This window comes from Scyliorhinus torazame, chromosome 21, assembly GCF_047496885.1.
Source record: "Scyliorhinus torazame isolate Kashiwa2021f chromosome 21, sScyTor2.1, whole genome shotgun sequence".
NCBI classification, from domain to species: Eukaryota; Metazoa; Chordata; class Chondrichthyes; order Carcharhiniformes; family Scyliorhinidae; genus Scyliorhinus; species Scyliorhinus torazame.
In genome coordinates, this window is record NC_092727.1 from 130382898 (window position 1) to 130408225 (window position 25328).

General features: G+C 48.3%; 1 protein-coding gene across 1 annotated transcript in view; it reads left to right on the forward strand.

The window, feature by feature from the left end:
- Positions 1-25328, forward strand: part of LOC140398677 (trafficking kinesin-binding protein 1-like) — a 114362-nt gene that overhangs the window by 48730 nt on the left and 40304 nt on the right. Inside the window, 3 exon segments of the mRNA XM_072487658.1 lie at positions 9128-9244; positions 9423-9523; positions 10665-10773. Of these exon segments, the coding sequence (XP_072343759.1) occupies positions 9128-9244; positions 9423-9523; positions 10665-10773 (327 nt within the window).

Genomic DNA, 25328 nt, shown 5'->3' on the forward strand with positions numbered 1-25328 from the left:
GTGGAACTGTATCCCAGTGAGAGTCGGTGTGTGTGGAACTGTAACCCAGTGAGTGTCAGTGTGTGTGGAACTGTATCCCAGTGAGTCAGTGTGTGTGGAACTGTATCCCAGTGAGAGTCAGTGTGTGTGGAACTGTACCCCAGTGAGTCAGTGTGTGTGGAACTGTATCCCAGTGAGAGTCAGTGTGTGTGGAACTGTACCCCAGTGAGAGTCAGCGTGTGTGGAACTGTACCCCAGTGAGAGTCAGTGTGTGTGGAACTGTATCCCAGTGAGAGTCAGTGTGTGTGGAACTGTATCCCAGTGAGAGTCAGTGTGTGTGGAACTGTATCCCAGTGAGAGTCAGTGTGTGTGGAACTGTTTCCCAGTGAGAGTCAGTGTGTGTGGAACTGTATCCCAGTGAGAGTCAGTGTGTGGAACTGTATCCCAGTGATAGTCAGTGTGTGTGGAACTGTACCCCAGTGAGAGTCAGTGTGTGGGGAACTGTAACCCAGTGAGAGTCAGTGTGTGTGGAACTGTGTCCCAGTGAGTGTCAGTGTGTGTGGAACTGTACCCCAATGAGAGTCAGTGTGTGTGGAACTGTATCCCAGTGAGAGTCAGTGTGTGTGGAACTGTATCCCAGTGAGAGACAGTGTGTGTGGAACTGTATCCCAGTGAGAGTCAGTATGTGGGGAACTGTATCCAAGTGAGAGTCAGTGTGTGTGGAACTGTATCCCAGTGAGAGTCGGTGTGTGTGGAACTGTATCCCAGTGAGAGTCAGTGTGTGTGGAACTGTACCCCAGTGAGAGTCAGTGTGTGGGGAACTGTATCCCAGTGAGAGTCAGTGTGTGTGGAACTGTATCCCAGTGAGAGTCGGTGTGTGTGGAACTGTATCCCAGTAGAGTCAGTGTGTGTGGAACTGTACCCCAGTGAGAGTCAGTGTGTGGGGAACTGTACCCCAGTGAGAGTCAGTGTGTGTGGAACTGTATCCCAGTGAGAGTCAGTGTGTGTGGGACTGTATCCCAGTGAGAGTCAGTGTGTGTGGGACCCGTACCCCAGTGAGAGTCAGTGTGTGTGGAACTATATCCCAGTGAGAGTCAGTGTGTTTGGAACTGTATCCCAGTGAGAGTCGGTGTGTGTGGAACTGTACCTCAGTGAGAGTCAGTGTGTGGGGAACTGTATCCCAGTGAGAGTCAGTGTGTGGGGAACTGTATCCCAGTGAGAGTCGGTGTGTGTGGAACTGTACCCAAGTGAGAGTCGGTGTATGTGGAACTATATCCCAGTGAGAGTCAGTGTGTGTGGAACTGTATCCCAGTGAGAGTCGGTGTATGTGGAACTATATCCCAGTGAGAGTCGGTGTGTGTGGAACTGTATCCCAGTGAGAGTCAGTGTGCGTGGAACTGTATCCCAGTGAGAGTCGGTGTGTGTGGAACTGTACCCAAGTGAGAGTCGGTGTATGTGGAACTATATCCCAGTGAGAGTCAGTGTGTGTGGAACTGTACCCCAGTGAGAGTCAGTGTGTGTGGAACTGTACGCCAGTGAGAGTCAGTGTGTGTGGAACTGTATCCCAGTGAGAGTCGGTGTGTGTGGAACTGTATCCCAGTGAGAGTCAGTGTGCGTGGAACTGTATCCCAGTGAGAGTCAGTGTGTGGAAATGTATCCCAGTGAGAGTCAGTGTGTGTGGAACTATATCCCAGTGAGAGTCAGTGTGTGTGGAATTGTATCCCAGTGAGAGTCAGTGTGTGTGGAACTGTATCCCAGTGAGAGTCAGTGTGTGTGGAACTGTATCCAGTGAGAGTCAGTGTGTGTGGAACTGTACCCCAGTGAGAGTCAGTGTGTGTGGAACTGTACCCCAGTGAGAGTCAGTGTATGTGGATCTGTATCCCAGTGAGAGTCAATGTGTGTGGAACTGTATCCCAGTGAGAGTCAGTGTGTGTGGAACTGTATCCCAGTCAGAGTCAGTGTGTGGGGAACTGTATCCAAGTGAGAGTCAGTGTGTGTGGAACTGTATCCCAGTGAGAGTCGGTGTGTGTGGAACTGTATCCCAGTGAGAGTCAGTGTGTGTGGAACTGTACCCCAGTGAGAGTCAGTGTGTGGGGAACTGTATCCCAGTGAGAGTCAGTGTGTGTGGAACTGTATCCCAGTGAGAGTCGGTGTGTGTGGAACTGTATCCCAGTAGAGTCAGTGTGTGTGGAACTGTACCCCAGTGAGAGTCAGTGTGTGGGGAACTGTACCCCAGTGAGAGTCAGTGTATGTGGATCTGTATCCCAGTGAGAGTCAGTGTGTGTGGAACTGTATCCCAGTGAGAGTCAGTGTGTGTGGAACTGTATCCCAATCAGAGTCAGTGTGTGTGGAACTGTATCCCAGTGAGAGTCAGTGTGTGTGGAGCTGTATCCCAGTGAGAGTCAGTGTGTGTGGGACCCGTACCCCAGTGAGAGTCAGTGTGTGTGGAACTGTATCCCAGTGAGAGTCAGTGTGTGTGGGACTGTATCCCAGTGAGAGTCAGTGTGTGTGGGACCCGTACCCCAGTGAGAGTCAGTGTGTGTGGAACTATATCCCAGTGAGAGTCAGTGTGTTTGGAACTGTATCCCAGTGAGAGTCGGTGTGTGTGGAACTGTACCCCAGTGAGAGTCAGTGTGTGGGGAACTGTATCCCAGTGAGAGTCAGTGTGTGGGGAACTGTATCCCAGTGAGAGTCGGTGTGTGTGGAACTGTACCCCAGTGAGAGTCGGTGTATGTGGAACTATATCCCAGTGAGAGTCAGTGTGTGTGGAACTGTACCCCAGTGAGAGTCAGTGTGTGTGGAACTGTATCTCAGTGAGAGTCGGTGTGTGTGGAACTGTACCCCAGTGAGAGTCAGTGTGTGGGGAACTGTATTCCAGTGAGAGTCGGTGTGTGTGGAACTGTATCCCAGTGAGAGTCAGTGTGCGTGGAACTGTATCCCAGTCAGAGTCAGTGTGTGGAAATGTATCCCAGTGAGAGTCAGTGTGTGTGGAACTATATCCCAGTGAGAGTCAGTGTGTGTGGAATTGTATCCCAGTGAGAGTCAGTGTGTGTGGAACTGTATCCCAGTGAGAGTCAGTGTGTGTGGAACTGTATCCATTGAGAGTCAGTGTGTGTGGAACTGTACCCCAGTGAGAGTCAGTGTGTGTGGAACTATACCCCAGTGAGAGTCAGTGTGTGTGGAACTGTATCCCAGTGAGAGTCAGTGTGTGTGAAACTGTATCCCAGTGAGAGTCAGTGTGTGTGGAACTGTATCCCAGTGAGAGTCAGTGTGTATGGAACTGTATCCCAGTGAGAGTCAGTGTGTGTGGAACTGTATCCCAGTGAGAGTCAGTGTGTGTGGAACTGTATCCCAGTGAGAGTCAGTGAGTGTGGAACTGTATCCCAGTGCGTGTCAGTGTGTGTGAACTGCATCCCAGTGAGAGTCAGTGTGTGTGGAACTGTATCCAGTGAGAGTCAGTGTGTGTGGAACTGTATCCCAGAGAGAGTCAGTGTGTGTGGAACTGTACCCCAGTGAGAGTCAGTGTGTGTGGAACTGTACCCCAGTGAGAGTCAGTGTGTGTGGAACTGTATCCCAGTGCGTGTCAGTGTGTGTGAACTGTATCCCAGTAAGAGTCAGTGTGTGTGTAACTGTATCCCAGTGAGAGTCAGTGTGTGTGGAACTGTACCCCAGTGAGAGTCAGTGTGTGTGGAACTGTACCCCAGTGAGAGTCAGTGTGTGTGGAACTGTATCCCAGTGCGTGTCAGTGTGTGGAACTGTACCCCAGTGAGAGTCAGTGTGTGTGGAACTGTATCCCAGTGAGAATCAGTGTGTGTGGAACTGTATCCCAGTGAGAGTCAGTGTGTGTGGAACTGTATCCCAGTGAGAGTCAGTGTGTGTGGAACTGTATCCCAGTAAGAGTCAGTGTGTGTGGAACTGTAGCCCAGTGAGAGACAGTGTGTGTGGAACTGTATCCCAGTGAGAGTCAGCGTGTGTAGAACTGTATCCCAGTGAGAGTCAGTGTGTGTGGAACTGTATCCCAGTGAGAGACAGTGTGTGTGGAACTGTATCCCAGTGAGAGTCAGCGTGTGTAGAACTGTATCCCAGTGAGAGTCAGTGTGTGTGGAACTGTGCCCCAGTGAGAGTCAGTGTGTGTGGAACTGTACCCCAGTGAGAGTCAGTGTGTGTGGAACTGTACCCTAGTGAGAGTCAGTGTGTGTGGAACTGTATCCCAGTGAGAATCAGTGTGTGTGGAACTGTATCCCAGTGAGAGTCAGTGTGTGTGGAACTGTATCCCAGTGAGAGTCAGTGTGTGTGGAACTGTATCCCAGTAAGAGTCAGTGTGTGTGGAACTGTATCCCAGTGAGAGACAGTGTGTGTGGAACTGTATCCCAGTGAGAGTCAGCGTGTGTAGAACTGTATCCCAGTGAGAGTCAGTGTGTGTGGAACTGTATCCCAGTGAGAGACAGTGTGTGTGGAACTGTATCCCAGTGAGAGTCAGCGTGTGTAGAACTGTATCCCAGTGAGAGTCAGTGTGTGTGGAACTGTGCCCCAGTGAGAGTCAGTGTGTGTGGAACTGTACCCCAGTGAGAGTCAGTGTGTGTGGAACTGTACCCTAGTGAGAGTCAGTGTGTGTGGAACTGTATCCCAGTGAGAGTCAGTGTGTGTGGAACGGTATCCCAGTGAGAGTCAGTGTGTGTGGAACTGTATCCCAGTGAGAGTCAGTGTGTGTGGACCTGTACCCCAATGAGAGTCAGTGTGTGTGGAACTGTATCCCAGTGAGAGTCAGTGTGTGTGGAACTGTACCCCAGTGAGAGTCAGTGTGTGTGGAACTGTAGCCCAGTGAGAGTCAGTGTGTTTGGAACTGTATCCCAGTGAGAGTCGGTGTGTGTGGAACTGTACCCCAGTGAGAGTCAGTGTGTGGGGAACTGTATCCCAGTGAGAGTCAGTGTGTGGGGAACTGTATCCCAGTGAGAGTCGGTGTGTGTGGAACTGTACCCCAGTGAGAGTCGGTGTATGTGGAACTATATCCCAGTGAGAGTCAGTGTGTGTGGAACTGTACCCCAGTGAGAGTCAGTGTGTGTGGAACTGTATCTCAGTGAGAGTCGGTGTGTGTGGAACTGTACCCCAGTGAGAGTCAGTGTGTGGGGAACTGTATTCCAGTGAGAGTCGGTGTGTGTGGAACTGTATCCCAGTGAGAGTCAGTGTGTGTGGAACTATATCCCAGTGAGAGTCAGTGTGTGTGGAATTGTATCCCAGTGAGAGTCAGTGTGTGTGGAACTGTATCCCAGTGAGAGTCAGTGTGTGTGGAACTGTATCCATTGAGAGTCAGTGTGTGTGGAACTGTACCCCAGTGAGAGTCAGTGTGTGTGGAACTGTACCCCAGTGAGAGTCAGTGTGTGTGGAACTGTATCCCAGTGAGAGTCAGTGTGTGTGGAACTGTATCCATTGAGAGTCAGTGTGTGTGGAACTGTACCCCAGTGAGAGTCAGTGTGTGTGGAACTATACCCCAGTGAGAGTCAGTGTGTTTGGAACTGTATCCCAGTGAGAGTCGGTGTGTGTGGAACTGTACCCCAGTGAGAGTCAGTGTGTGTGGAACTATATCCCAGTGAGAGTCAGTGTGTGTGGAATTGTATCCCAGTGAGAGTCAGTGTGTGTGGAACTGTATCCCAGTGAGAGTCAGTGTGTGTGGAACTGTATCCATTGAGAGTCAGTGTGTGTGGAACTGTACCCCAGTGAGAGTCAGTGTGTGTGGAACTGTACCCCAGTGAGAGTCAGTGTGTGTGGAACTGTATCCCAGTGAGAGTCAGTGTGTGTGGAACTGTATCCATTGAGAGTCAGTGTGTGTGGAACTGTACCCCAGTGAGAGTCAGTGTGTGTGGAACTATACCCCAGTGAGAGTCAGTGTGTTTGGAACTGTATCCCAGTGAGAGTCGGTGTGTGTGGAACTGTACCCCAGTGAGAGTCAGTGTGTTTGGAACTGTATCCCAGTGAGAGTCGGTGTGTGTGGAACTGTACCCCAGTGAGAGTCAGTGTGTGGGGAACTGTATCCCAGTGAGAGTCAGTGTGTGGGGAACTGTATCCCAGTGAGAGTCGGTGTGTGTGGAACTGTACCCCAGTGAGAGTCGGTGTATGTGGAACTATATCCCAGTGAGAGTCAGTGTGTGTGGAACTGTACCCCAGTGAGAGTCAGTGTGTGTGGAACTGTATTTCAGTGAGAGTCGGTGTGTGTGGAACTGTACCCCAGTGAGAGTCAGTGTGTGGGGAACTGTATTCCAGTGAGAGTCGGTGTGTGTGGAACTGTATCCCAGTGAGAGTCAGTGTGTGTGGAACTATATCCCAGTGAGAGTCAGTGTGTGTGGAATTGTATCCCAGTGAGAGTCAGTGTGTGTGGAACTGTATCCCAGTGAGAGTCAGTGTGTGTGGAACTGTATCCATTGAGAGTCAGTGTGTGTGGAACTGTACCCCAGTGAGAGTCAGTGTGTGTGGAACTGTACCCCAGTGAGAGTCAGTGTGTGTGGAACTGTATCCCAGTGAGAGTCAGTGTGTGTGAAACTGTATCCCAGTGAGAGTCAGTGTGTGTGGAACTGTATCCCAGTGAGAGTCAGTGTGTATGGAACTGTATCCCAGTGAGAGTCAGTGTGTGTGGAACAGTATCCCAGTGAGAGTCAGTGTGTGTGGAACTGTATCCCAGTGAGAGTCAGTGTGTGTGGAACTGTATCCCAGTGAGAGTCAGTGTGTGTGGAACTGTATCCCAGTGAGAGTCAGTGAGTGTGGAACTGTATCCCAGTGCGTGTCAGTGTGTGTGAACTGCATCCCAGTGAGAGTCAGTGTGTGTGGAACTGTATCCAGTGAGAGTCAGTGTGTGTGGAACTGTATCCCAGAGAGAGTCAGTGTGTGTGGAACTGTACCCCAGTGAGAGTCAGTGTGTGTGGAACTGTACCCCAGTGAGAGTCAGTGTGTGTGGAACTGTATCCCAGTGCGTGTCAGTGTGTGTGAACTGCATCCCAGTGAGAGTCAGTGTGTGTGTAACTGTATCCCAGTGAGAGTCAGTGTGTGTGGAACTGTACCCCAGTGAGAGTCAGTGTGTGTGGAACTGTACCCCAGTGAGAGTCAGTGTGTGTGGAACTGTACCCCAGTGAGAGTCAGTGTGTGTGGAACTGTATCCCAGTGCGTGTCAGTGTGTGGAACTGTACCCCAGTGAGAGTCAGTGTCTGTGGAACTGTATCCCAGTGAGAATCAGTGTGTGTGGAACTGTATCCCAGTGAGAGTCAGTGTGTGTGGAACTGTATCCCAGTGAGAGTCAGTGTGTGTGGAACTGTATCCCAGTAAGAGTCAGTGTGTGTGGAACTGTATCCCAGTGAGAGACAGTGTGTGTGGAACTGTACCCCAGTGAGAGTCAGTGTGTGTGGAACTGTACCCCAGTGAGAGTCAGTGTGTGTGGAACTGTATCCCAGTGCGTGTCAGTGTGTGGAACTGTACCCCAGTGAGAGTCAGTGTGTGTGGAACTGTAGCCCAGTGAGAGTCAGTGTGTGTGGGACTGTATCCCAGTGAGAGTCAGTGTGTGTGGAACTGTATCTCAGTGAGAGTCAGTGTGTGTGGAACTGTACCACAGTGAGAGTCAGTGTGTGTGGAACTGTATCCCAGTGAGAGTCAGTGTGTGTGGAACTGTATCCCAGTGAGAGTCAGTGTGTGTGGAACTGTATCCCAGTGAGAGTCAGTGTGTGTGGAACTGTATCCCAGTGAGAGTCAGTGTGTGTGGAACTGTATCCCAGTGAGAGTCAGTGTGTGTGGAACTGTATCCCAGTGAAAGTCAGTGTGTGTGGAACTGTATCCCAGTGAGAGTCAGTGTGTGTGGAACTGTATCCCAGTGAGAGTCAGTGTGTGTGGAACTGTAGCCCAGTGAGAGTCAGTGTGTGTGGGACTGTATCCCAGTGAGAGTCAGTGTGTGTGGAACTGTATCTCAGTGAGAGTCAATGTGTGTGGAACTGTACCACAGTGAGAGTCAGTGTGTGTGGAACTGTATCCCAGTGAGAGTCAGTGTGTGTGGAACTGTATCCCAGTGAGAGTCAGTGTGTGTGGAACTGTATCCCAGTGAGAGTCAGTGTGTGTGGAACTGTATCCCAATGAGAGTCAGTGTGTGTGGAACTGTATCCCAGTGAGAGTCAGTGTGTGTGGAACTGTATCCCAGTGAGAGTCAGTGTGTGTGGAACTGTATCCCAGTGAGAGTCAGTGTGTGTGGAACTGTATCCCAGTGAGAGTCAGTGTGTGTGGAACTGTATCCCAGTGAGTGTCAGTGTGTGTGGAACTGTATCCCAGTGAGAGTCAGTGTGTGTGGAACTGTATCCCAGTGAGAGTCAGTGTGTGTGGAACTGTATCCCAGTGAGAGTCAGTGCGTGTGGAACTGTATCCCAGTGAGAGTCAGTGTGTGTGGAACTGTATCCCAGTGAGAGTCAGTGTGTGTGGAACTGTATCCAGTGAGAGTCAGTGTGTGTGGAACTGTATCCCAGTGAGTGTCAGTGTGTGTGGAACTGTATCCCAGTGAGAGTCAGTGCGTGTGGAACTGTATCCCAGTGAGAGTCAGTGTGTGTGGAACTGTATCCCAGTGAGAGTCAGCGATGAAATTATGATGATGTTTTTTGAAAGTTTGTTCTGTTTTGGAGGAAATTCCAGCTCCTGATCTGATTGGATATTTGTGACGATGTGGATTGTGGGTGTGCCTTTCTGGAACAGTCTCTGCTATTTTGCTTCACAGCTCCAGGGTCCCAGGTTCGATTCCGGCTTGGGTCACTGTCTGTGCGGAGTTTGCACGTTCTCCCCGTGTGTGCGTGGGTTTCCTCCGGGTTCTCCGGTTTCCTCCCACAGTCCAAAGATGTGCGGGTTAGGTGGATTGGCCATGCTAAATTGCCCATCATGTCCAAAATTGCCCGTAGGGTGGGGTTACTGGGTTATGGGGATTAGGTGGGGTTACTGGGTTATGGGGATAGGGTGGAGGTTTGGACCTTCGGTAGGGTGCTCTTTCCAAGAGCCGGTGCAGACTCGATGGGCCGAATGGCCTCCTTCTGCACTGTAAATTCTATGTCTATGTCTATGTCTATGTCTATTTGTTCAGTAGCTGTTATTCCATTCGGCTTCAATTCCTAGCTCAGTAATGGTGGTGTGATTTCAGAAAGAGCGCGATGTGGAGCTGGCCGCCAGGATTGGACAGTCCCTCCTCAAACAGAACCGAATTCTGAGAGAGAACAACGAGTACCTTCAGCAACAGCTCCAGCATATTAATGAAGAGGTGAGGCTGAGCGTGCGGGACACAGCTCCCCACTTGTGTCCTGCCCAATATGTACTCTGAAATCACACCTCAAATAGATAATCATCAGTGAGACTGGAAGATGAAAGTCCCGCTGAGCTTTCGCACCTTGTTTCACTCTCGGCCACAGATCCTCATGTTGTTTCCTTTCACTCCACAGGTCGCACAGCTGAAACACGAAGTGTGTATGAGGGATGATCTTCTCCATCTCTACACCAACACGTCAGAGGACACGGAGCCCGATTCAGACACATACAACCCGTGAGTACCTCCCAGCCTGGCCCTGCCCCAACCCACCACACATCCCACATCAGCACCTGCCCATCCATCCCAACCCCCCCACCCGCCCATCCCACACCAACACCTCTCATCCCACACCAACACCTCCCATCCCACACCAACACCTCCCATCCCACACCAACACCTCCCATCCCACACCAACGCCTCCCATCCCACACCAACACCTCCCATCCCACGCCAACACCTCCCATCCCACACCAACCCCTCCCACCCACACCAACCCCTCCCATCCCACACCAACACCTCCCATCCCACACCAACGCCTCCCATCCCACACCAACACCTCCCATCCCACACCAACGCCTCCCATCCCACACCAACACCTCCCATCCCACGCCAACACCTCCCATCCCACACCAACACCTCCCATCCCACACCAACGCCTCCCATCCCACACCAACGCCTCCCATCCCACACCAACACCTCCCATCCCACACCAACACCTCCCATCCCACACCAACACCTCCCATCCCACACCAACCCCTCCCACCCACACCAACCCCTCCCATCCCACACCAACACCTCCCATCCCACACCAACGCCTCCCATCCCACACCAACACCTCCCATCCCACGCCAACACCTCCCATCCCACACCAACACCTCCCATCCCACACCAACACCTCCCATCCCACACCAACACCTCCCATCCCACACCAACACCTCCCATCCCACGCCAACCCCTCCCATCCCACACCAACACCTCCCATCCCACACCAATACCTCCCAGCCCCATCACCTCTTCTTTTCTAACCCATTTCCACCCGATTACCCCCTCACCCTGTCTTCCAAACCCCTCTCTGCCTCCCCAACTACCCTCAGCCCATCCCCTTACCTCTCCGCCTCTCACTCCATCCCACATCTGACCCAATCCCAGTTTGCTGCTCCTCTCTTCCTTTCACTCCCTCTCCTCACACTCCCCTCACCACCTCTCCCCCACTTTCCTCCCTTCTCACTCCCCACTGCTCACCTGGCCTTTTCCTCCACCCTAACCCTGCCCCATTGACACTCGCGTCTCACTTACACTCACACAAACTCACATTCTCTGGATAGCCAAACAGCAGCCTGTGCTGTACATTTATTTTCCCATTTCTCCATTGCAGGTTAGGGAGGAACGAATCTTCCATTTCCCTCCAGAATTATATCCAACTGGAATTCCTGCAACAGAAACTTCACAGCTTGAAGGATGAGAACCAGAGACTTAGACACAAGGTAATCACTGACCCTGCAACTGCTATAGAGACAGGTTCACACTGGGCTCGGGCACACAGTGCAGGTCAGTGTGCGTATTCAGCACAGGTCAGTGTGTGTATTCTGTACAGGTCAGTGTGTGTATTCAGCACAGGTCAGTGTGTGTATTCAGCACAGGTCAGTGTGTGTATTCTGTACAGGTCAGTGTGTGTATTCAGCACAGGTCAGTGTGTGTATTCAGTACAGGTCAGTGTGTGTATTCAGCACAGGTCAGTGTGTGTATTCAGTACAGGTCAGTGTGTGTATTCAGCACAGGTCAGTGTGTGTATTCTGTACAGGTCAGTGTGTGTATTCAGCACAGGTCAGTGTGTGTATTCAGCACAGGTCAGTGTGTGTATTCTGTACAGGTCAGTGTGTGTATTCAGCACAGGTCAGTGTGTGTATTCAGTACAGGTCAGTGTGTGTATTCAGCACAGGTCAGTGTGTGTATTCAGTACAGGTCAGTGTGTGTATTCAGCACAGGTCAGTGTGTGTATTCAATACAGGTCAGTGTGTGTATTCAGCACAGGTCAGTGTGTGTATTCAGCACAGGTCAGTGTGTGTATTCTGTACAGGTCAGTGTGTGTATTCAGCACAGGTCAGTGTGTGTATTCAGCACAGGTCAGTGTGTGTATTCAGTACAGGTCAGTGTGTGTATTCAGCACAGGTCAGTGTGTGTATTCAGTACAGGTCAGTGTGTGTATTCAGTACAGGTCAGTGTGTGTATTCAGCACAGGTCAGTGTGTGTATTCAGCACAGGTCAGTGTGTGTATTCAGCACAGGTCAGTGTGTGTATTCAGTACAGGTCAGTGTGTGTATTCAGCACAGGTCAGTGTGTGTATTCAGCACAGGTCAGTGTGTGTATTCAGCACAGGTCAGTGTGTGTATTCAGCACAGGTCAGTGTGTGTATTCAGTGCAGGTCAGTGCGTGTATTCAGTACAGGTCAGTGTGTGTATTCAGCACAGGTCAGTGTGTGTATTCAGTACAGGTCAGTGTGTGTATTCAGCACAGGTCAGTGTGTGTATTCAGCACAGGTCAGTGTGTGTATTCAGTACAGGTCAGTGTGTGTATTCAGTACAGGTCAGTGTGTGTATTCAGTACAGGTCAGTGTGTGTATTCAGCACAGGTCAGTGTGTGTATTCAGCACAGGTCAGTGTGTGTATTCAGGGACAGGTCAGTGTGTGTATTCAGTACAGGTCAGTGTGTGTATTCAGCACAGGTCAGTGTGTGTATTCAGCACAGGTCAGTGTGTGTATTCAGTACAGGTCAGTGTGTGTATTCAGCACAGGTCAGTGTGTGTATTCAGCACAGGTCAGTGTGTGTATTCAGTGCAGGTCAGTGTGTGTATTCAGTACAGGTCAGTGTGTGTATTCAGTACAGGTCAGTGTGTGTATTCAGTACAGGTCAGTGTGTGTATTCAGCACAGGTCAGTGTGTGTATTCAGTACAGGTCAGTGTGTGTATTCAGTACAGGTCAGTGTGTGTATTCAGCACAGGTCAGTGTGTGTATTCAGCACAGGTCAATGTGTGTATTCAGCACAGGTCAGTGTATGTATTCAGCACAGGTCAGTGTGTGTATTCAGCACAGGTCAGTGTGTGTATTCAGTACAGGTCAGTGTGTGTATTCAGCACAGGTCAGTGTGTGTATTCAGCACAGGTCAGTGTGTGTATTCAGTACAGGTCAGTGTGTGTATTCAGCACAGGTCAGTGTGCGTATTCAGTAGTGGTCAGTGTGTGTATTCTGCACAGGTCAGTGTGTGTATTCAATACAGGTCAGTGTGTGTATTCAGTGCAGGTCAGTGTGTGTATTCAGCACAGGTCAGTGTGTGTATTCAGGGACAGGTCAGTGTGTGTATTCAGCACACGTCAGTGTGTGTATTCAGCACAGGTCAGTGTGTGTATTCAATACAGGTCAGTGTGTGTATTCAGTGCAGGTCAGTGTGTGTATTCAGCACAGGTCAGTGTGTGTATTCAGCACAGGTCAGTGTGTGTATTCAGTACAGGTCAGTGTGTGTATTCAGCACAGGTCAGTGTGTGTATTCAGTACAGGTCAGTGTGTGTATTCAGGGACAGGTCTGTGTGTGTATTCAGTACAGGTCAGTGTGTGTATTCAGCACAGGTCAGTGTGTGTATTCAGTACAGGTCAGTGTGTGTATTCAGGGACAGGTCAGTGTGTGTATTCAGTACAGGTCAGTGTGTGTATTCAGTACAGGTCAGTGTGTGCATTCAGTACAGGTCAGTGTGTGTATTCAGTACAGGTCAGTGTGTGTATTCAGGGACAGGTCTGTGTGTGTATTCAGTACAGGTCAGTGTGTGTATTCAGTACAGGTCAGTGTGTGTATTCAGCACAGGTCAGTGTGTGTATTCAGTACAGGTCAGTGTGTGTATTCAGTACAGGTCAGTGTGTGTATTCAGCACAGGTCAGTGTGTGTATTCAGGGACAGGTCAGTGTGTGTATTCAGTGCAGGTCAGTGTGTGTATTCAGTGCAGGTCAGTGTGTATTCAGGGACAGGTCTGTGTGTGTATTCAGTACGGGTCTGTGTGTGTATTCAGTACAGGTCAGTGTGTGTATTCAGTGCAGGTCAGTGTGTATTCAGGGACAGGTCTGTGTGTGTATTCAGTACGGGTCTGTGTGTGTATTCAGTACAGGTCAGTGTGTGTATTCAGTACAGGTCAGTGTGTGTATTCAGTACAGGTCAGTGTGTGTATTCAGCACAGGTCAGTGTGTGTATTCAGTACAGGTCTGTGTGTGTATTCAGCACAGGTCAGTGTGTGTATTCAGCATAGGTCAGTGTGTGTATTCAGGGACAGGTCAGTGTGTGTATTCAGTACAGGTCTGTGTGTGTATTCAGCACAGGTCAGTGTGTGTATTCAGTACTGGACAGTGTGTGTATTCAGCACAGGTCAGTGTGTGTATTCAGCACAGGTCAGTGTGTGTATACAGTACAGGTCAGCATGTGTATTCAGTACAGGTCAGTGTGTGTATTCAGCACAGGTCAGTGTGTGTATTCAGTACAGGTCAGTGTGTGTATTCAGTACAGGTCAGTGTGTGTATTCAGCACAGGTCAGTGTGTGTATTCAGTACAGGTCAGTGTGTGTATTCAGTACAGGTCAGTGTGTGTATTCAGCACAGGTCAGTGTGTGTATTCAGCACATGTCAGTGTGTGTATTCAGTACAGGTCAGTGTATGTATTCAGCACAGGTCAGTGTGTGTATTCAGTACAGGTCAGTGTGTGTATTCAGGGACAGGTCAGTGTGTGTATTCAGTGCAGGTCAGTGTGTGTATTCAGTACAGGTCAGTGTGTGTATTCAGTACAGGTCAGTGTGTGTATTCAGTACAGGTCAGTGTGTGTATTCAGCACAGGTCAGTGTGTGTATTCAGCAGAGGTCAGTGTGTGTATTCAGTACAGGTCAGTGTGTGTATTCAGCACAGGTCAGTGTGTGTATTCAGCACAGGTCAGTGTGTGTATTCAGTGCAGGTCAGTATGTGTATTCAGTACGGGTCAGTGTGTGTATTCAGCACAGGTCAGTGTGTGTATTCAGTACAGGTCAGTGTGTGTATTCAGCACAGGTCAGTGTGTGTATTCAGCATAGGTCAGTATGTGTATTCAGGGACAGGTCAGTGTGTGTATTCAGTAGAGGTCTGTGTGTGTATTCAGCACAGGTCAGTGTGTGTATTCAGTACAGGTCAGTGTGTGTATTCAGCACAGGTCAGTGTGTGTATTCAGCACAGGTCAGTGTGTGTATACAGTACAGGTCAGCATGTGTATTCAGTACAGGTCAGTGTGTGTATTCAGCACAGGTCAGTGTGTGTATTCAGCACAGGTCATGGTGTGTATTCAGTACAGGTCAGTGTGTGTGTTCAGTACAGGTCAGTGTGTGTATTCAGCACAGGTCAGTGTGTGTATTCAGTGCAGGTCAGTGTGTGTATTCAGCACAGGTCAGTGTGTGTATTCAGCACAGGTCAGTGTGTGTATTCAGTAGTGGTCAGTGTGTGTATTCAGTACAGGTCAGTGTGTGTATTCAGGGACAGGTCAGTGTGTGTATTCAGCACAGGTCAGTGTGTGTGTTCAGCACAGGTCAGTGTGTGTATTCAGGGACAGGTCAGTGTGTGTATTCAGCACAGGTCAGTGTGTGTATTCAGCACAGGTCAGTGTGTGTATTCAGGGACAGGTCAGTGTGTGTATTCAGCACAGGTCAGTGTGTGTATTCAGCACAGGTCAGTGTGTGTATTCAGCACAGGTCAGTGTGTGTATTCAGCACAGGTCAGTGTGTGTATTCAGTGCAGGTCAGTGTGTGTATTCAGCACAGGTCAGTGTGTGTATTCAGCACAGGTCAGTGTGTGTATTCAGTGCAGGTCAGTGTGTGTATTCAGCACAGGTCAGTGTGTGTATTCAGCACAGGTCAGTGTGTGTATTCAGTACAGGTCAGTGTGTGTATTCAGTACAGGTCAGTGTGTGTATTCAGGGACAGGTCTGTGTGTGTATTCAGTACGGGTCAGTGTGTGTATTCAGCACAGGTCAGTGTGTGTATTCAGCACAGGTCAGTGTGTGTATTCAGTACAGGTCAGTGTGTGTATTCAGCACAGGTCAGTGTGTGTATTCAGCACATGTCAGTGTGTATATTCAGTGCAGGTCAGTGTGTGTATTCAGTACGGGTCAGTGTGTGTATTCAGCACAGGTCAGTGTGTGTATTCAGTACAGGTCAGTGTGTGTATTCAGTACAGGTCAGTGTGTGTATTCAGCATAGGTCAGTATGTGTATTCAGGGACAGGTCAGTGTGTGTATTCAGTAGAGGTCTGTGTGTGTATTCAGCACAGGTCAGTGTGTGTATTCAGTACAGGTCAGTGTGTGTATTCAGCACAGGTCAGTGTGTGTACTCAGCACAGGTCAGTGTGTGTATACAGTACAGGTCAGCATGTGTATTCAGTACAGGTCAGTGTGTGTATTCAGCACAGGTCAGTGTGTGTATTCAGCACAGGTCAGTGTGTGTATTCAGTACAGGTCAGTGTGTGTATTCAGTACAGGTCAGTGTGTGTATTCAGCACAGGTCAGTGTGTGTATTCAGTGCAGGTCAGTGTGTGTATTCAGCACAGGTCAGTGTGTGTATTCAGCACAGGTCAGTGTGTGTATTCAGTACAGGTCAGTGTGTGTATTCAGTACAGGTCAGTGTGTGTATTCAGGGACAGGTCAGTGTGTGTATTCAGGGACAGGTCAGTGTGTGTATTCAGCACAGGTCAGTGTGTGTGTTCAGCACAGGTCAGTGTGTGTATTCAGGGACAGGTCAGTGTGTGTATTCAGCACAGGTCAGTGTGTGTATTCAGCACAGGTCAGTGTGTGTATTCAGGGACAGGTCAGTGTGTGTATTCAGCACAGGTCAGTGTGTGTATTCAGCACAGGTCAGTGTGTGTATTCAGCACAGGTCAGTGTGTGTATTCAGCGCAGGTCAGTGTGTGTATTCAGCGCAGGTCAGTGTGTGTATTCAGTGCAGGTCAGTGTGTGTATTCAGCACAGGTCAGTGTGTGTATTCAGCACAGGTCAGTGTGTGTATTCAGTGCAGGTCAGTGTGTGTATTCAGCACAGGTCAGTGTGTGTATTCAGCACAGGTCAGTGTGTGTATTCAGCACAGGTCAGTGTGTGTATTCAGTACAGGTCAGTGTGTGTATTCAGCACAGGTCAGTGTGTGTATTCAGTACAGGTCAGTGTGTGTATTCAGTACAGGTCAGTGTGTGTATTCAGTACAGGTCAGTGTGTGTATTCAGGGACAGGTCTGTGTGTGTATTCAGTACGGGTCAGTGTGTGTATTCAGTACAGGTCAGTGTGTGTATTCAGTGCAGGTCAGTGTGTGTATTCAGTGCAGGTCAGTGTTTGTATTCAGTGCAGGTCAGTGTGTGTATTCAGCACAGGTCAGTGTGTGTATTCAGTACTGGTCAGTGTGTGTATTCAGCACAGGTCAGTGTGTGTATTCAGCACAGGTCAGTGTGTGTATTCAGTACAGGTCAGTGTGTGTATTCAGTACAGGTCAGTGTGTGTATTCAGGGACAGGTCTGTGTGTGTATTCAGTACGGGTCAGTGTGTGTATTCAGCACAGGTCAGTGTGTGTATTCAGCACAGGTCAGTGTGTGTATTCAGTACAGGTCAGTGTGTGTATTCAGCACAGGTCAGTGTGTGTATTCAGCACAGGTCAGTGTGTGTATTCAGTGCAGGTCAGTGTGTGTATTCAGTACGGGTCAGTGTGTGTATTCAGCACAGGTCAGTGTGTGTATTCAGTACAGGTCAGTGTGTGTATTCAGCACAGGTCAGTGTGTGTATTCAGTGCAGGTCAGTGTGTGTATTCAGTACGGGTCAGTGTGTGTATTCAGCACAGGTCAGTGTGTGTATTCAGTACAGGTCAGTGTGTGTATTCAGCACAGGTCAGTGTGTGTATTCAGCATAGGTCAGTATGTGTATTCAGGGACAGGTCAGTGTGTGTATTCAGTAGAGGTCTGTGTGTGTATTCAGCACAGGTCAGTGTGTGTATTCAGTACAGGTCAGTGTGTGTATTCAGCACAGGTCAGTGTGTGTATTCAGCACAGGTCAGTGTGTGTATACAGTACAGGTCAGCATGTGTATTCAGTACAGGTCAGTGTGTGTATTCAGCACAGGTCAGTGTGTGTATTCAGCACAGGTCAGGGTGTGTATTCAGTACAGGTCAGTGTGTGTGTTCAGTACAGGTCAGTGTGTGTATTCAGCACAGGTCAGTGTGTGTATTCAGTGCAGGTCAGTGTGTGTATTCAGCACAGGTCAGTGTGTGTATTCAGCACAGGTCAGTGTGTGTATTCAGTAGTGGTCAGTGTGTGTATTCAGTACAGGTCAGTGTGTGTATTCAGGGACAGATCAGTGTGTGTATTCAGCACAGGTCAGTGTGTGTGTTCAGCACAGGTCAGTGTGTGTATTCAGGGACAGGTCAGTGTGTGTATTCAGCACAGGTCAGTGTGTGTATTCAGCACAGGTCAGTGTGTGTATTCAGGGGCAGGTCAGTGTGTGTATTCAGCAAAGGTCAGTGTGTGTATTCAGCACAGGTCAGTGTGTGTATTCAGCACAGGTCAGTGTGTGTATTCAGCAAAGGTCAGTGTGTGTATTCAGTGCAGGTCAGTGTGTGTATTCAGCACAGGTCAGTGTGTGTATTCAGCACAGGTCAGTGTGTGTATTCAGTGCAGGTCAGTGTGTGTATTCAGCACAGGTCAGTGTGTGTATTCAGCACAGGTCAGTGTGTGTATTCAGTACAGGTCAGTGTGTGTATTCAGTACAGGTCAGTGTGTGTATTCAGGGACAGGTCTGTGTGTGTATTCAGTACGGGTCAGTGTGTGTATTCAGCACAGGTCAGTGTGTGTATTCAGCACAGGTCAGTGTGTGTATTCAGTACAGGTCAGTGTGTGTATTCAGCACAGGTCAGTGTGTGTATTCAGCACAGGTCAGTGTGTGTATTCAGTGCAGGTCAGTGTGTGTATTCAGTACGGGTCAGTGTGTGTATTCAGCACAGGTCAGTGTGTGTATTCAGTACAGGTCAGTGTGTGTATTCAGTACAGGTCAGTGTGTGTATTCAGCATAGGTCAGTATGTGTATTCAGGGACAGGTCAGTGTGTGTATTCAGTAGAGGTCTGTGTGTGTATTCAGCACAGGTCAGTGTGTGTATTCAGTACATGTCAGTGTGTGTATTCAGCACAGGTCAGTGTGTGTACTCAGCACAGGTCAGTGTGTGTATACAGTACAGGTCAGCATGTGTATTCAGTACAGGTCAGTGTGTGTATTCAGCACAGGTCAGTGTGTGTATTCAGCACAGGTCAGTGTGTGTATTCAGTACAGGTCAGTGTTTGTATTCAGTACAGGTCAGTGTGTGTATTCAGCACAGGTCAGTGTGTGTATTCAGTGCAGGTCAGTGTGTGTATTCAGCACAGGTCAGTGTGTGTATTCAGCACAGGTCAGTGTGTGTATTCAGTACAGGTCAGTGTGTGTATTCAGTACAGGTCAGTGTGTGTATTCAGGGACAGGTCAGTGTGTGTATTCAGGGACAGGTCAGTGTGTGTATTCAGCACAGGTCAGTGTGTGTGTTCAGCACAGGTCAGTGTGTGTATTCAGGGACAGGTCAGTGTGTGTATTCAGCACAGGTCAGTGTGTGTATTCAGCACAGGTCAGTGTGTGTATTCAGGGACAGGTCAGTGTGTGTATTCAGCACAGGTCAGTGTGTGTATTCAGCACAGGTCAGTGTGTGTATTCAGCACAGGTCAGTGTGTGTATTCAGCGCAGGTCAGTGTGTGTATTCAGTGCAGGTCAGTGTGTGTATTCAGCACAGGTCAGTGTGTGTATTCAGCACAGGTCAGTGTGTGTATTCAGTGCAGGTCAGTGTGTGTATTCAGCACAGGTCAGTGTGTGTATTCAGCACAGGTCAGTGTGTGTATTCAGTACAGGTCAGTGTGTGTATTCAGTACAGGTCAGTGTGTGTATTCAGTACAGGTCAGTGTGTGTATTCAGCACAGGTCAGTGTGTGTATTCAGCACAGGTCAGTGTGTGTATTCAGTACAGGTCAGTGTGTGTATTCAGTACAGGTCAGTGTGTGTATTCAGCACAGGTCAGTGTGTGTATTCCGTACAGGTCAGTGTGTGTATTCAGTACAGGTCAGTGTGTGTATTCAGTACAGGCCAGTGTGTGTATTCAGTACAGGTCAGTGTGTGTATTCAGTACAGGTCAGTGTGTGTATTCAGGGACAGGTCAGTGTGTGTATTCAGTACAGGTCAGTGTGTGTATTCAGCACAGGTCAGTGTGTGTATTCAGTACAGGTCAGTGTGTGTATTCAGTACAGGTCAGTGTGTGTATTCAGCACAGGTCAGTGTGTGTATTCAGTACAGGTCAGTGTGTGTATTCAGTACAGGTCAGTGTGTGTATTCAGCACAGGTCAATGTGTGTATTCAGTACAGGTCAGTGTGTGTATTCAGCACAGGTCAGTGTGTGTATTCAGTGCAGGTCAGTGTGTGTATTCAGTACAGGTCAGTGTGTGTATTCAGCACAGGTCAGTGTGTGTATTCAGTACAGGTCAGTGTGTGTATTCAGTACAGGTCAGTGTGTGTATTCAGTACAGGTCAGTGTGTGTATTCAGTACAGGTCAGTGTGTGTATTCAGTACAGGTCAGTGTGTGTATTCAGTACAGGTCAGTGTGTGTATTCAGTACAGGTCAGTGTGTGTATTCAGGGACAGGTCAGTGTGTGTATTCAGCACAGGTCAGTGTGTGTATTCAGCACAGGTCAGTGTGTGTATTCAGCACAGGTCAGTGTGTGTATTCAGCACAGGTCAGTGTGTGTATTCAGTACAGGTCAGTGTGTGTATTCAGTACAGGTCAGTGTGTGTATTCAGCACAGGTCAATGTGTGTATTCAGTACAGGTCAGTGTGTGTATTCAGCACAGGTCAGTGTGTGTATTCAGTGCAGGTCAGTGTGTGTATTCAGTACAGGTCAGTGTGTGTATTCAGTACAGGTCAGTGTGTGTATTCAGTACAGGTCAGTGTGTGTATTCAGTACAGGTCAGTGTGTGTATTCAGTACAGGTCAGTGTGTGTATTCAGCACAGGTCAGTGTGTGTATTCAGTACAGGTCAGTGTGTGTATTCAGTACAGGTCAGTTTGTGTATTCAGCACAGGTCAGGGTGTGTATTCAGTACAGGTCAGTGTGTGTATTCAGCACAGGTCAGTGTGTGTATTCAGCACAGGTCAGTGTGTGTATTCAGTGCAGGTCAGTGTGTGTATTCAGTACGGGTCAGTGTGTGTATTCAGCACAGGTCAGTGTGTGTATTCAGTACAGGTCAGTGTGTGTATTCAGTACAGGTCAGTGTGTGTATTCAGCATAGGTCAGTATGTGTATTCAGGGACAGGTCAGTGTGTGTATTCAGTAGAGGTCTGTGTGTGTATTCAGCACAGGTCAGTGTGTGTATTCAGTACAGGTCAGTGTGTGTATTCAGCACAGGTCAGTGTGTGTACTCAGCACAGGTCAGTGTGTGTATACAGTACAGGTCAGCATGTGTATTCAGTACAGGTCAGTGTGTGTATTCAGCACAGGTCAGTGTGTGTATTCAGCACAGGTCAGTGTGTGTATTCAGTACAGGTCAGTGTGTGTATTCAGTACAGGTCAGTGTGTGTATTCAGCACAGGTCAGTGTGTGTATTCAGTGCAGGTCAGTGTGTGTATTCAGCACAGGTCAGTGTGTGTATTCAGCACAGGTCAGTGTGTGTATTCAGTACAGGTCAGTGTGTGTATTCAGTACAGGTCAGTGTGTGTATTCAGGGACAGGTCAGTGTGTGTATTCAGGGACAGGTCAGTGTGTGTATTCAGCACAGGTCAGTGTGTGTGTTCAGCACAGGTCAGTGTGTGTATTCAGGGACAGGTCAGTGTGTGTATTCAGCACAGGTCAGTGTGTGTATTCAGCACAGGTCAGTGTGTGTATTCAGGGACAGGTCAGTGTGTGTATTCAGCACAGGTCAGTGTGTGTATTCAGCACAGGTCAGTGTGTGTATTCAGCACAGGTCAGTGTGTGTATTCAGCGCAGGTCAGTGTGTGTATTCAGTGCAGGTCAGTGTGTGTATTCAGCACAGGTCAGTGTGTGTATTCAGCACAGGTCAGTGTGTGTATTCAGTGCAGGTCAGTGTGTGTATTCAGCACAGGTCAGTGTGTGTATTCAGCACAGGTCAGTGTGTGTATTCAGTACAGGTCAGTGTGTGTATTCAGTACAGGTCAGTGTGTGTATTCAGTACAGGTCAGTGTGTGTATTCAGCACAGGTCAGTGTGTGTATTCAGCACAGGTCAGTGTGTGTATTCAGTACAGGTCAGTGTGTGTATTCAGCACAGGTCAGTGTGTGTATTCAGTACAGGTCAGTGTGTGTATTCAGTACAGGTCAGTGTGTGTATTCAGCACAGGTCAGTGTGTGTATTCAGTACAGGTCAGTGTGTGTATTCAGTACAGGTCAGTGTGTGTATTCAGCACAGGTCAATGTGTGTATTCAGTACAGGTCAGTGTGTGTATTCAGCACAGGTCAGTGTGTGTATTCAGTGCAGGTCAGTGTGTGTATTCAGTACAGGTCAGTGTGTGTATTCAGCACAGGTCAGTGTGTGTATTCAGTACAGGTCAGTGTGTGTATTCAGTACAGGTCAGTGTGTGTATTCAGTACAGGTCAGTGTGTGTATTCAGTACAGGTCAGTGTGTGTATTCAGTACAGGTCAGTGTGTGTATTCAGTACAGGTCAGTGTGTGTATTCAGTACAGGTCAGTGTGTGTATTCAGGGACAGGTCAGTGTGTGTATTCAGCACAGGTCAGTGTGTGTATTCAGCACAGGTCAGTGTGTGTATTCAGCACAGGTCAGTGTGTGTATTCAGTACAGGTCAGTGTGTGTATTCAGTACAGGTCAGTGTGTGTATTCAGCACAGGTCAATGTGTGTATTCAGTACAGGTCAGTGTGTGTATTCAGCACAGGTCAGTGTGTGTATTCAGTGCAGGTCAGTGTGTGTATTCAGTACAGGTCAGTGTGTGTATTCAGTACAGGTCAGTGTGTGTATTCAGTACAGGTCAGTGTGTGTATTCAGTACAGGTCAGTGTGTGTATTCAGTACAGGTCAGTGTGTGTATTCAGCACAGGTCAGTGTGTGTATTCAGTACAGGTCAGTGTGTGTATTCAGTACAGGTCAGTTTGTGTATTCAGCACAGGTCAGGGTGTGTATTCAGTACAGGTCAGTGTGTGTATTCAGCCCAGGTCAGTGTGTGTATTCAGGGACAGGTCAGTGTGTGTATTCAGTACAGGTCAGTGTGTGTATTCAGGGACAGGTCAGTATATGTTCTTGGGTCTGGTTAGTGTCAATTTCGCGAGAGCCAAGGGACACATAGAGTGCAATGATGTTGCTTGGTCCAGTCGATAATGGGAAGAATGTAGGCTGTGCTGTTTTCTCAATTGTGCCCTCAAAGTGAACGCAACAGAATATTGATTATCCCTCAAATAATTTCACTCACCTTAGCCAGAGGGGCACCAGCACTCGCAATGAGCGTCCGCCGTTATTTTATCTCCCCCATATATTAGTCCTCATTCCTTAAAGAGGAATAAATCGGCAGGGAAATTCCAGGACGGTGACAACAAGGGGAGATTGTGGTGCAGTGGTATTGTCACTGGACTCGTGATCCATAGATCTGGAGGTCAGGGGACCTGGCTTCCAACCAGATGAGTGAGAAGACAATTGGTGGAACGTGAATTTAATAAAAATCAATTGATGACCATGAAACCAGCGTTGTAAAAACCCATCTGATTCACTCACGTTCTGTCCAGAAGAAAATCTGATGTCCTTACCTGGTCTGGCCTAGATGTGACTCCAGACTCACCGTGATGTGATTGTCTCTCAAATACCCTCTGAAATGCCACTCAGTTCAAACCTGGGCAATTATTACCTGCCAGCGATACCCACATCCAATGATTAAAAACATATCTCTAGCAGTTATAATGGGGGACTTAAATTAACCAAATATAGACAGGGCTAATGGTTAAGGAGCAAGGGGAAATCTTTCCACAGCAGATTGTGTCCAGCCCAACGAGAAAGGAGACATTGTGGACCTGGTTCTTTGAAATGAGATGGGTCAGGTAGATCAAGTGTCAAGGGGGGAGCATTTAAGAACAGTGATCATTGTATCATAAGGTTTAGGATGACGGTAGAAAAAGACATTGGATAATCCACAGTAAGACTAATTAACTGGAGGAAAACCATCTAATTTGGGGCAAGAGAGGGCGGCATGGTGATGCAGTGGTTAGCACTGCTGCCTCATGGCTTTGCAGACCCGGGTTTGCTCTTGGCCCTGCTCACTGTCCATGTGGAGTTTGCACATTCTCCCCGTGTCTGCATGGATCTCACCCCCATAACCTAAAGATGTGCAGGGTAGGTGGATTGGCCACACTAAATTGCCCTTTATTGGGAAAACAAATGAATTGGGTACTCTAAATTTATTTTTTTCCAAATTGGGGCAAGAACAAGCTGGGCTGGTTAGACTAGAACCAAAGACTTGCAGGAAAAACTGTAGCTGAACAATGAGCTAACTTCAAAAATGAATTGATTCAGGTACAACCGAAGTACTTTCCCTCAAAAGGAAAAGGCAGGGCAGACAGATCTAGAATTCCCTGAATGAAAAAGACAATAGAAATTAAAGTAAAGAAGAAAAATGGTGCTCATGTCAGGTGTAAGGCAATTGAGAACTAAGAGGAATGGGATGGGACAGTGGCGCGCCCTGCATTCAGGACATTAATTTGTGTATTTGAGTTAGGTCAAACTGACAGAGTGCTAACCTGCTGTAGGTGATGTTTATCTGTCCTCCGAGGTGGATGAAAAAGATCCCATGGCCACTATATCGAACAAGAGCAGGGCAGTTATGCAGTTGTCCCACCCAAATAAAACTTTGTGTGATTTTATCAACATTAATACCTCATGGTAGATTATCACTATTAATACCTTTTGTGAGATTGTCATTATTAATACTGTTACAGCACTGGACCAGACCCCAATCAAAGGGCAGCACGGTAGCACAGTGGTTAACACTGTTGCTTCACAGCGCCAGGGACCCGGGTCCGATTCCCGGCTTGGGTCACTGTCTGTGCGGAGTCTGCACGTTCTCCCCGTGTCTGCGTGGGTTTGCTCCGGGTGCTCTATTTTACATCCTCTTAATTACAGCTGTGACAGACATACAGTTTGGAACCTTAACCTAGATTTGTTAATCACTAGCTTTCGGAGCACTGCTCCTTCCTCAGGTGAATGAAGAGGTAGGTTCCAGAAACATATATATAGACAAAGTCAAAGATGCAAGACAATTCTTAGAATGCTTACATCTTTGAATCTGTCTATATATGTGTTTCTGGAACATACCTCTTCATTCACCCGAGGAAGGAGCAGCGCTCCGAAAGCTAGTGATATTGAAACAAACCTGTTGGACTTTAACCTGCTGTTGTAAGACTTCTTACTGTGCTCACCCCAGTCCAACGCCGGCATCTCCACATCATAGATTCTTTAATAGTATTACTGCAATAAATATATACCTTAAGCCAGGCTTTTAATAACATTACTGCCACAAATATGAATTGCAATATATAAACCAATTTCTTACTTTCATTGCATGGTAGATGATCAATATTGATACCTTGTGCGATTTTATCAATATTAATACCTCAACATATATTATCAATATTAATAACTTGTGGTAGATTATCAATATTAATACCTCATCTAATATTATCAGGGTCACTTAGCTCCTGACATCATTACAGCCCTGGTTCAAACATGGACAAAAGAGCTGAATGAGGTGAGGTGAGAGTGACTGCCCTCCACATCAAGGCAGCATGTGACCGAGTGTGGCATCAAGGAGCCCGAGCTAAACTGGAGTCAATGGGAATCAGGGGAAAAGCCGGCCTTTGGAGTCATACCCGGCACAAAGTCACTCACCACCCTGACTTGGAAATATATCATTGTTCCTTCACTGTCGCTCGGTCAGCATCCT